Source organism: Cicer arietinum, chromosome 5 (assembly GCF_000331145.2).
Source record: "Cicer arietinum cultivar CDC Frontier isolate Library 1 chromosome 5, Cicar.CDCFrontier_v2.0, whole genome shotgun sequence".
In the NCBI taxonomy this organism is placed as follows: Eukaryota; Viridiplantae; Streptophyta; class Magnoliopsida; order Fabales; family Fabaceae; genus Cicer; species Cicer arietinum.
In genome coordinates, this window is record NC_021164.2 from 5,621,759 (window position 1) to 5,634,410 (window position 12,652).

The 12,652-nt window shown below is 31.8% G+C and overlaps 1 protein-coding gene across 1 annotated transcript; it reads left to right on the forward strand.

Moving 5' to 3' along the window:
• The first annotated feature begins 383 nt into the window (after positions 1-383).
• Positions 384-9,401, forward strand: LOC101499067 (probable choline kinase 2). The gene is made up of 9 exons (XM_004499739.4): positions 384-669; positions 2,633-3,870; positions 4,118-4,239; positions 4,393-4,588; positions 6,587-6,704; positions 6,790-6,837; positions 7,134-7,234; positions 8,398-8,527; positions 9,062-9,401. The coding sequence occupies exons 2-9, from the start codon at positions 2,710-2,712 to the stop codon at positions 9,163-9,165; spliced, it is 1,980 nt and encodes a 659-aa protein (XP_004499796.1). The 5' UTR covers positions 384-669; positions 2,633-2,709; the 3' UTR covers positions 9,166-9,401.
• The last annotated feature ends 3,251 nt before the right edge of the window (positions 9,402-12,652 follow it).

Genomic DNA, 12,652 nt, shown 5'->3' on the forward strand with positions numbered 1-12,652 from the left:
TTTTAAATAGTAAAAAACAGTACTTTACTCTCTAGTGTGTATTATATAAATGAGATGCTATTTTCCTCTAAATCACATAGATTTCATATAATATGTGATTGACTTAATTGAATTTCGACTAATAGAAAATAATACTTTTGATGTGATGTAAGTAAATCTCACATGGTAAAAGAAATCATAAATATATTCTCTATATTTAGTGTGTGATTATGTAAATTTTGACACCAAGTCATTAATATATATATTTCTGCTAGCATTTGCCAGCATTATTTATCACCTAATTTTGGTAAACAGTTTGAACTAACATTTTTTGGTATAAGTTTATTTGGATTTAATTTTAGAAAAGATGAGTCTAATTTTAACACAAACAAAATTCCTAAAAAATTTAAAAGCATCCAAATTGGCAAAGTTGCACCTTTCTTCTTGCTACCACATTGTTCATTAATTGGATTTGGCGGTGGAAACAAAACCCCTTCCCTTTTCATTTTATATATAAACCCCATTTCTCTCATTAACGTCTTAACCGTCTCTCTCTCTCTCTCTCTCTCTCTCTCTAAACATCTCTATAAACAACGCAATCTCTAACGATTTCGCCGGCGGCAATATCTCCGGCGCTGCCTGCTCCAGATTCTGTGCGCTTTGGATTCTCCGCCAAATTTATTCGTTGAGGTTAGCGTTTTATTATTAATATTAATAATTAATTTATTAGCGTTTTATTAATACTTGTTTATTTTCAAATTAATATTTGATTTAATGCTCTGTCATGATATTTTCTCTGTTTTTCTGGCGTTTGAATTATATCGCTTGTTTGATTGAATAGCAATTTATTTTGATGCACCATAAGGTTACAATGCAAATGTGATTATCTTTTATTGTTTATATTTTGTTTTGAAATTGGAATGAACTTTAATCAATGTGATGCTCAGGAGCGAGGTTTTATGTTGTGGTTGCAGTCGCGGTTGTTGTTATGCTTTAATCATTGATCTTAGGCTTCAATTATTGCTAAAACCTTTATATTGCGTTGAGGAGAATGCGTAGTTTGTGAAATTAAGGAAATGATGTAACGGTGTGTTTAGTTGGGAATTGTTTGGACGTGGAGAATTGGTTTGATAGAACCTGTGTTTTGTTTTTGGTTCGTAGATATCTTTTGGCAGTTTTACCATGCTTTTCAATGAGATAGATGCGTAGTGTTAGAAATGGCAAGTTGTGTTTAATAGGGAAATTGTTTGAGTGGTAAGGAATAGGTTTGGAAAATGATTTTAATGGGTTTCGTGAAAATTTGGTTTGAAGCCACGTAAGGGAATTAAGTTCAGATAGCGTATTGTTTTGTGATTTTATAGCCCAATTTATCGATTTTCAGTTATTGTCTTTGGTTGTGGTGATTGTATGTCCCATTCATCCTGTTTCCGCCTTCAAAATTAGAAATTCTTTTTTAATGAATAGGGTTTCTCTTGACTCTTTCTGTTGTCCCTATCATTATATATTATATATTTACTTTACTTTTACTTTTTGGGTTTTGCGAAGAATTTCATGTTATTAGAGTGCAGGGATAGATCCAAAATTTTATCGAACGAGGAGCACAAAACATGAATTCCATGATTATTTTCATTATAGGTCTAAATATCATTTTTGATAATGTAGTAATAATTTTCTGAATTCAAATTTTTTTAATTAATAAATTTCCTATAAAATGAAAGTTGATAAGGAGTTACCAAAAAATTTTAAGTCGATAAGGAGAGAGTCTTCAAACATTGGTGCATTTTGCTCGAGTAACTTTCTATCACATTTAGTATAACATTTTGATATAGACAACTGGTATTTGTGTCACTTTCATGTTTGCTTAGCTCACACTATTTGACAAAATGACTTGTTGATTTTTTTATAACAAAACGACCTATTGATTTTGTTCTTCTAGTAAGCAGTGTTTGAAGAAATGCAGATTCATTATAAGTTTATGTGTCAAAATGCTTGTGAATAAATATATGTTAGATTCTAGAAGTCCCTGCAAGCGGTTAATGGTTGTGAAGAAACATGTTAGATTAGAATTTGTATTATTGTTTGTGTGAGGCTTAAATGAAGGGTCCTTTACTAATAGGTATTATATATTCAGTATCATGTTTGTGGTACGTTCAGGGTTCAACCCTGAAAACTAGCATAATTCACTAACTTACTAAAATACTAATGTTTTTCTATAAAAAATGTTTTTATAATGCACTCGAGGGAGGGAGCTTGGCCTATGCGTGTCCTCCCCTGTATCCATCTCTGGAGTGTATAGTACAACTTAGGCCTATCTTCTTTTTGGCAATAAAGTGATAAACATAATATAAATCAGATACTGGATTGTTGTTAACAATTTAAGTGCTAAACAATATTAGGATTTTCTGATTGACATTAACCAACTCATTCCTTTATGATTTCTATCCCTTAGTTCACAAATTTATCCACTTACTGTTGGAAGGAGGAAGAGGGACAGCGATACCATGTTTTAGTTTGTAGTTATTTATGATCAAGAATTATTTGAATATCAATTTGATGGGTTGGTATTGTTTTGTATTAATCATCATCATCATCTTCTTCTTCTTCTTCTTCTTCTATTTATTATTTTGTTTTGGAATTATCCTTGCTTTTCCAGGTATTGAAGTTACAAATAAAGGCAACTTGAATTTTCAGTAAATCCTTGCTGTACCTGGAATTTCGGATTCTTCCGCAATGGGTGCAGGTGAAGATCTTGTAAACAATGCAGCTAATGCTGCTGAGAATCCTGTAAACGATGCCACTGGTACTACAGAAAACTCTATAACTAATACAGGAGATTCTTCGGAAAATGCTGAAAACGCTGTTGATGTGGAAAACCATACAAAGGACCAAATAAATGTTGCAGAAAATCCTACATATGACCAAGCAGGTTGTGCAGCAAACCCGAGAAATGACCAAAAATGTAGTGAAGAATATCCAGCAAAGGACGATGCAGGTGACGATTCTACAAAGGACCAAGTAGGTGGTGCAGAAAATCCTGTAGACGATCAAGAAGGTGATGCAGAAAATCCTTTAAATGACACAGCAGGTGGTACGGAAGATATAGTAAATGATAAAACAGGTGGTGCAGAAACAGAAACTCCTATAAATGACCAATTAAATGTTGCAGAAAATCCTGCGAATGACCAAGCAGGTGGTGCAGCAAATCTGGTGAATGAGCAAGCATGTAGTGCAGAATATCGAGTAAAGGAAGAAGCAGGTGATGATTCTACAAAGGACCAAGAAGGTGGTGCAGAAAATTCTGTAAATGACACATCAGGTGGTTCAGACAATTTTATGAATAATGAAGCACATGCTGCTGAAAATTCCACAAATGATATAGCAGGTGATTATGAAACAGAAAACTCCATGAATGACAAAACAGGTGATGATGAAATACCTGTAAACAACAACGACAATGCTGTAGAAAATTCTTTTGACGACGAACAAGATGATGCAGAAAATCTTGTAGATACCATTGATACACTGTCAAACAGCGAAGATGATGATGTTGAAACCCCTGTAAGCAGCAAAATAGACCGCCTTCCAGAAGAAGCACAGGAGATACTGATATCAATGGCAGGTAAATGGGAGGATGTACTAGATGCAAGTGCATTGCAGGTGATCCCTCTCAAGGGGGCTATGACAAATGAGGTATTCCAAATAAAGTGGCCAGCTACAACTGGGGAAAACTCACGGAAGGTTCTAGTTAGAATCTATGGTGAGGGTGTGGACATTTTCTTTGATAGGGATGATGAAATACGAACCTTTGAGTACATGTCAAAGAATGGTCAGGGACCTCGTCTACTGGGACGTTTTACAAATGGACGCGTTGAAGAGTTTATCCATGCACGGGTAATCTGATATTTGCCATTCTTAATCAGTACTGTAGTCTACTCAAACCAACATTTGGAAAATTGTTATCTATTAAAAAACTGTAAAATGAATGCATTATAAAACTAATATCACTTCAAAGTTAGGCCTTTCTCCATTATTCATCCTGTGCTGCAATGTTTTGTAATTTTTTTAAATAATGAAAAACTGCCAAATTTATGAACTCAATGTGCTCATATATTCCGTGATTCCATTCTGAATTTATCAGACATTGTCAGCTTCTGATCTACGTGATCCATCTATTTCTGCTCTTATAGCGGCCAAAATGAAGGAGTTTCATGATCTAGCTATGCCTGGTGAAAAGAAAGTCAATCTTTGGCGCACATTGAGGTATGTGCTATCTGAACACCCATCCCAGCATCATCCTGAAATATATGTACATAAAAAGAATTTATCTGTGACAAAAAGATTTCAGTTGTCTCATTTGTATAAACTTCACTCAAACATTTTCATTTCTAAGATACTTTTGTTTCAATGCTTCAGAACTTGGCTTAGTGAGGCCAAACGTTTGTCTTCTCCAAAGGAAGTCGAAGCTTTTTATTTGGATACAGTGGACAAGGAAATCTCTATTTTGGAAAAGGAACTATCAGGAGCACATCAACGGATAGGATTTTGCCACAATGATTTACAATATGGTAACATAATGCTTGATGAAGAGACCAATTCTGTGACCATAATAGTAAGTTTCTCTTCGTCCTAGTAACATCATGATTCTGATGTGACACCTTAGTGAGCAAATCGTATAATATTTAATTTTCCATAAGACCTTCTCTAAAGCAATAAATAGTTCTTCTATCATAATAGAGTTGTTAAATTATGAACTTTTTTCTTGTAAAAGGGCGACTTGGTGATATAAAGCTCTTGCCTTTACCTTTTTCCATATATTTAAATAAAATGTTTTTACCCTCATATAGCAATTTCCATTGCACAATTAAACGCATTGGCGGATTTTCTTAGGGACAAGGGGTGTCCATGGCCACCCCAAAACTTTCATATTTCTAATAGGAAAATATGTATTTATATATATACACACACACGCACTGTGATTATAAATGAATAAACATTATATATTGTTAATTTCGCATATTTTCATAGTGTGCGAAGTAGTGCAGCGGCAGTGTTGTTTTGGATGTCCAAGGTCACGGTCTCTAGTCATTAGATACCCTTTTTTGTATTTTATTTCACAAAAAATGCTGGACTTAGAGTTCAAACCCCAAATAACTATGCTAACATATAATTGACATGATATTTTGGACAACTATTGTTACGTAGTTTAAACGCTGCTGGCCCCCTCATTAAAAATTTTCAAGCTCTGCCACTCATTAAATCTATAATGTGATAATGTTTCCTCCTTGAACTGAATTTAACCATAATTTATGGAAATAATTGTGGTTGTAAAAAAAATACAAATGGTGATGTTTCAAGAGCATGATTTAAAAGCCAGTGCCGACCTTAAGCATGTTTAGGGTGTGCGATTGCACAAGGCCCCAAAATTTTAGGGGCACCAAAATACTTTATTATAGTATAAAGAAATTATATAGTAAAAAAGTGTAGTATACAAAAAGTGACAAAGTTTGAGTGGTTCAACGTTTTTTCTTCTTAAACCCTAAGTCCAAAATTCTAATATTATAAATTGTTGGGTTTTTGTGGTTGCTTATGTACAAAGAATGATGAGTTTTTTTTTATTCTTATACTAAAATTAGAAGTAAGAAACAAAAATATTTTGTCTTTCTCAAGTCTCCTACTCTTGTTACTCATTGGTCCCTCAAGTTTGTAAAGAAGAACAAAAAAATCAGATTATTTTCATAAAAATCTCCTTTACCAATAATTGTTCGTCCCTACTTTCATCTCAAACAAATTTCTTTCTTGTTGAGATGATTGTTGAATGGGATCTTGTCATGCTTTTTGCATGTTGATCACATCAAACATAATAAAATCCATTTTCATTATTTAAATCATAAGATTCAAGAAGAATTGATTAATATGTATAAAAAACATAACAAATTCATTAATATTGCATCAAACATAATGGAATTCATTATCATTATTTATATGACTTATAAAAAGAATAAAGAACATGTATCAAAATAAATCTAGGGCACAAAGGTTAAACTTTGTACAGAGCACCTAAATTCTCAGGGACGGTCCTATTAAAAGTGATTACGTTTTACGACTTGCAAACCTCCAAATCCCCTACCCTTGACTTAGTCAACGTTGATACCTACTCCACCCAAAAAAAGGAATCATATTAGAACTTAAACCTCTTTGTATTTATGGCGGGTTAAGATTTTGAATGTGGGTGTAAGACATTTGAGTTTTGTTGATTTCAGCTTGATGAGTGTTGTTGGTTTCCTTCTTGCTAGAGTCTTTTACATTTTAAGATTAAGTTGAAATTTGAAAATTGAGTAAAACTTGGCAGTCAAGGGAATCATTTTGATTGATGACAGGTGTGATATAAATTGTGAAATGATGACATATAACATGTATCTCTCATGTGATCGCTTTCATTCTTCTTTGTTTTATCTATTCATAAATATGGCTAGAAGTATGAGAAACTGATTCATTCAATCATTTGGTTGGTCTTTTTTTTGCTTGGTTATTTTTTTGCCAAAATTCCTAGTCTCAAGATCAAGGTATCATAACAAGCAAGTACGATTTAATGTTATGTCTGTAACAGGATTATGAATATGCAAGTTACAATCCTGTAGCGTATGATATAGCAAACCACTTCTGTGAGATGGCTGCAAACTATCATACAAAAATGCCTCATATTCTTGATTACAACAAATATCCTGGTATGATACTTGTTCTTTTTGAAGCATTCATTATTTTATCGTGTCTTGTGAAAAATTGTTTTTACTTGGCTTTTTCTCTTGACAGATTTTCAGGAGCGTGAACTATTTATTAGGGCATATTTGTGGTCCTCAGGTAATGAATTTTTACATATGCCAATCTGTAATGTTAAGTGATTGTTGTCTTGTTCTTTTATTAAACATTGATTATTCTTTTAGTGTAAAAGTTCTAAAAAGTAATTGATGTTTGTTTTCAATTAACTGGCATTGAAAATCTATGTCATAATTGGAACAGACAAGTTGTATGGTCTAAATTGTAAATTTAATACAGTGGATTTGATATTTTTCTATTCCATTATTCATATAATCATACCTGACCTTAAGAACTGGATTGTTATGTCGTGTTCCTAAAAATATGGGACTCGAGTGCAGGTGAACAACCAAGTGTGAGTGAAGTGGAGCATCTCCTTCAAGAAGTTGAGAAGTATACACTTGCAAATCATCTATTCTGGGGACTTTGGGGAATAATTTCGGTATATGCACTTCTTACTGAGTTCGTTTTTTATTATAATTATTCTTCTTGTCACTCTTGGTTAGGTGTGGTTGATACCTTGGAGGGGGGGAAATTATTCAACAAGTTTTTGCACGTCAATTCGATAAATAGATGCATTGAGATATTAAATGACAGTAATGCTGAATTTTACCAAGGGTTTTCATAGAATGACAAAAGAAAAGTGAATAATAGATATGTATGGCATTTTGTTGGCATTTTCCCCTCTTATTATATTGCAACTGTAATGGTAAGGGTATTAACTATTCATGGTTAGTTTCTTAGGAGAATAATTTGTGGTGAATGCATCACTCAAAATATAACAAAAAAACCATACTGAACTAGAAATTCAATGTTCCTTTTGATGGAAGGTGGTTATTTGGAAACAAGAAGGGATCTTTTTTTTTCCCACTCGTTTTTCTTTATTTTAATCTAGCTATATTTTTTAGCTTTTCTTTGTCTTAATAAACCCATTGCAACTTGAACACCTGTCTATATTTTGGAACGTTAGAGGCATTATACATTTCATTGTCTCCTGATTGTTCACTTCTTTTCACGACCATACTATATATTTCAGCAGTATCATTTTGGAAACATATTTTTCCCTTTTATCCTTTTAAGTTTTTCGAAAATTATTTAGGTCATTTGAGAATTACATTCGAGGATTGGGGAATGAAAGTTATATTTATAGATCAATTATCAGATTAGAGAGTTTGATTATAGATTTTCTGTTCTACTATTTAATTTCTCTTGTAATTTTAAATGTTAGCCAACTACAATAAAGTACTTTCGGTTTAGAGTATGCTTTACTTTTGTTAGTGTGTTAAAAATTTAGCTACCAAGAAAAAAATTATAATGAGCTTTATATATTTTAGCTTCTTTATGACTTACTGGTGTAGAAAGACTCATCGGAATGGGCAGTAACAAAAAATATTTGCATTCCATACAGATCAGACGTGGGCTGTACATGTACTGCATATGTGCATTTATATGTACTGCCCCATTGAAAGTGGACGAATTATATAATTCATAACCACTGGAATACAATAGTTTTTCCATATTGATTATTAGAATTTTAGAATGAATGGGGGAAGGAAATTTTATTCCTCAATGTTCATTGCCTTATCTTCTGATTATTTTGTTCAGGGACAAGTAAACACAATTGAGTTTGACTACAAGGAATATGCAAAACAGAGGTTTCAAGAATATTGGGCAAGGAAACCATATCTTCTGAGCTCTGATGCACCTTCTCCTTTTAATGTCCCTGAGGGTACAGGTATTTGATTTAAGTTATTTTATTAAACTTCCCTGTGAATAAAATCAGTAGGTAGTTATTACAAAAAACGGGCAAGGTTCCAAGATGTTCGGCAATTTTGTTGTTTGATTGTTAATGTGATATGTTCTGAAGTCTTGACTTGGAAAACTGCACTTTGTTGATGATGAATTGGAGAGTCTGAAGCCTATTTTTACTCTTAACGCTACAAACAATAACGAGTAGCAAATCAATTTGGTTCCATATATAGCTAAATTGAAACTTGTTATCAATATTTTTTAAACCCCTTCTAACTTCTTCAGTGTTCACATGAGATGTCGTTCTCCAAACTAAAATTAACTAAACTAGTACATATTTCACAGTGAGATTGATATGAAAATTGAGTAATTTTCATTTCCTCTTTTACCCTGTTTTTACTACCAGCAGTCAAGAAGATATAAATCACTTAATTTAATTTTAGTCTTTTCTTCTCTTTTTCATGCATCATACTTACTAAGAAATCAGTTTATAATATATCTATATAACTGTCGTTTGCAGGAGAACTTGCTTCGGTAGTGCACGCCAGAGGAACGAAGAACACTGGTATCTTCAGGAAGATGAAGAGAGTTTTGGGTGTTGGCTTGTTCAGGTCGAAAAGCTAAATCAAGTTCCCTGCCAAACCATTTTTCATAACATTTCTCGTGATTGAAATTGTCAAATGATTAAAAGTCAAGAAAAGGGTCACATTTAATGTACTACTAAACTAGTACTACATTTTGATATTATATTTTTTATTTGTTCATTCTTTAAATTCGTATCAGAAATGTTAATGTACGTGATTGTAAGATCAGAAATCTTAGCCTGCTAAGTTTATATTATGAACTCACATTGATGATCAGCTCAGAAGCAGTTAATGTAAATAGCTCAAGAGTCTAAACAAAAAGTTGAAAAGAAATGTCCAATTTGATTTAATTCTAATTTAATTAACTATCATAAAGCTTTTTGCAAATCAATAGGTTAATAACACAATGGTTGTTTTTGTAAGTTAGCCCTTAGTTAATGTAATTAGTTAGTTGATAGTTAAACAATACTTAGAACCACATATAGATATATCCTTTATGTTCATATCTATTCATTGAGTTCAGTCAGTGTATTCTTTCAGTATATTGTTTTTTATTTCCTCTCAAATTTCATTTGTATGATGGTATTAGAATTTTCAATTGAGGGCTGTGCTGCGTTAGAGTTTGATAACTACTGAGAAATACCTCATATGTATTAACAAAACAAAAAACACCTGCACAATGTCAAATTACATTTCATTATAAAAAAAATTAAATATTAAAAGATGCAATATTAAGATGTGATTAGGTTAGATGCTGATGATTGAATGTTCATATAAAATTTACTACTCTTTCTCAAAATATAAACAAAAATGAGTCAAAGAAAGTTGATGTATTTGATCTAAAATCAAGGTCATATACATCAATCAATTTTCTTTGATGTATTTTTACTTAGGGAGTTTTACATTGTGGATATGTGGATTGGCAAATGCAATAGATACATCATTGCTTCTAGGAGCAGCATGATTATATATGGCTTCCAACATGCAAATACATGTTAAAAAAAAGTACTTTTGAATCTAGATTGGCTTCAGTTGACTGCACTGGACTCTAATCAAGATCGGAGATTTACTTATTTTTAAATTTAAACTCCGGACTGCACTGCAATTGCAGATTGCTTGCTGCAGTCTACCTGGGTCCTTAACTTCTTTGGTTGGACAGCATATAAGTTTCAAACATGTTTTATCATGCACCTCCCGTACAACCAACAAGCACAATTTTGTTAGCATAAGTTCTGTCATTTACCATATATTCCTTTAGATTGAATCTTTGCCTTTATTCTTTTGCGGCCTTATTAGGACCTCTAGATGCTTTTTTTGGGTCAACATGTAGCTAGACACTTTTCCTGGTTGTAAAATTCCAAGTTCCTTGCTCAACAATAAGTAATAACATTAATAGGCAAAACTCAGATTGATAAAGTTCCTTACTGATCATTCTTCTCGGAAAAATATTATTCACTGGCATATAAAACATTTCGTAAATTTACAGTGAAGCATTTTTTTTTCTTCCACTTTTGGTCTTATTCTCTTGCATTGCATAATTACTGTCTTATTTTTCTTTTTCTTTCTCACTGTTCCAACAATTCATCTTGTATTAACCCCAAAAAAACAAGTCATCTTGTATTGAAGTAGTCCAATTCTCAAATTCTTCATTTAGAATCGACTAATATGTCTGGTTAAACTTTTCATTCAAATATTTATTGATCATATAAATTATATATTGTTATATATGGGAACTTTAATAAATTAAGTTGAAAGTAACTTATGGATATATCTGAATACATACTTTTAGACTTTTTAAGGTGCATTCCAATACCTAATATTTGTATTCCATATTTAAATGATTATCTGGGTTCACTTTTTATAATTTTTAATTATGGTATTTTTCTCATTTATGGTCACGTACCCTTACGATGAATTAGGTTGTAGTGTGAGTGTGAAGGAAGAAGATGTCCTTAGTGATGGTGGCATGAATAAGAGTTTTAAAAGTAGATGTCCTTAGAAGTTTGCATGAATAAGTAATCAAGTGGGCAGCAATTTGCTAAAAAGTTGTAAATTATAGGACTAAATTGATATAACGTGTTTCAATACAGAAGTCAACATATATTAATGTAGAGAAAGAAGACATCAATATAATTGGGGAAAGTGACTATTGCAGACAACAATAAAAATAACTAACTTTAAAAATTCCATCATTTTAGTTCCTACTACATGGCAGTAGAGCCGTCAAAAAAGCCCCAAACACCAAGGCTCCCTTAATTTTATTTTAAAAAAACCTCTAATATTAGGCCTCCTATCAAATTAATTTTTGTAAAATGTAGGCCTATTATTTTATGGGGCTTATGGGAGGGGGCTCTGGAGATTTATAGGCCCCCAATATTTTATTAATTTTGAGATTTTTTTCTTAAAAAATTTTTGAAATTTATTTTATTCGAAAAAAAAAATTGTGAGAAAAAAATTTTATTAAAAAGATAAATCATTTATATCAAAAATAAAAAATAAAAAATTTTTTATCGAAAAAAAATCAAAAATTTTTTATAGAAAAAAATCGAAAATTTTTTTAGAAAAAAATCGAGAATTTTTTATAGTAAAAAATCGAAAACTTTTATTTCTCGAAAAGAAAATCGATTCTTTTTTTAAATAAGTGGGCCTATGGGCCCACTAAGCCCACAAAATTTTAGGGGGCCTTTAGTGTGGGGCTTTGTTTTTTTTGCCTTTTAAATTATAAATTTTTTTGGTTCCTTCAATATGCGGGCCGGACCAATAATTAGGGGGCTTATCAAATTGACAACTCTACATAGCACTGACTAGGTTTAGAATGAGTTCGAAAATATAGAATTGGTTTGACTACTAGAAAAATAAAATTAACAAAAAAAAACATAAAATTCCTCTCTAAATTCGCTACTAAATTTTATGACAGAAATTAAAGAGATTTTATTTTTTCTGTTATTAATTTTGACAATAATTAACTTTTTCATCGAGAGTTAGAGAATAGAATATTAAGAAAGTTGAGAGTTCCATCTTAATAAAGTCTATTAAAAAAACAATTGAATCCAACTATTCAATAGGTAATGAAGGACCATAGTATAAGAATTTTCCAATATGGTGGGAGAATCCATATAAATGTGACTTTATATTTTTAGATAGAAGATTGGGTGATAAGGATTCTAATGTAAGTAGATATATATTGGTGATGAGGCAGATCATCGACCATCTCTTTTTCTAATAAACATTCTTTGAATCTTGGTGTCATTTTCGACCAATGATGGCAGCGGCTAATCCCATTACCATATTATTGTGTCTGGATCCAGTGACCAGTGATCATGACTCATTCAATTCAACAGTGAGAGTGAGACAAGATTCAATGACAAGATTGGTTGACATGGTTGTTATAAATATGCGTTTTTTGTCATTTTTGCTTTGTTTTTTATTCTTGGTCTTTTATTTTAGTTTTTAAAAATTTCATTTTTAATGAAATCAAATTTTGTAATTTCTTATAATACTAATAATTGACTAAGATCAAATATATA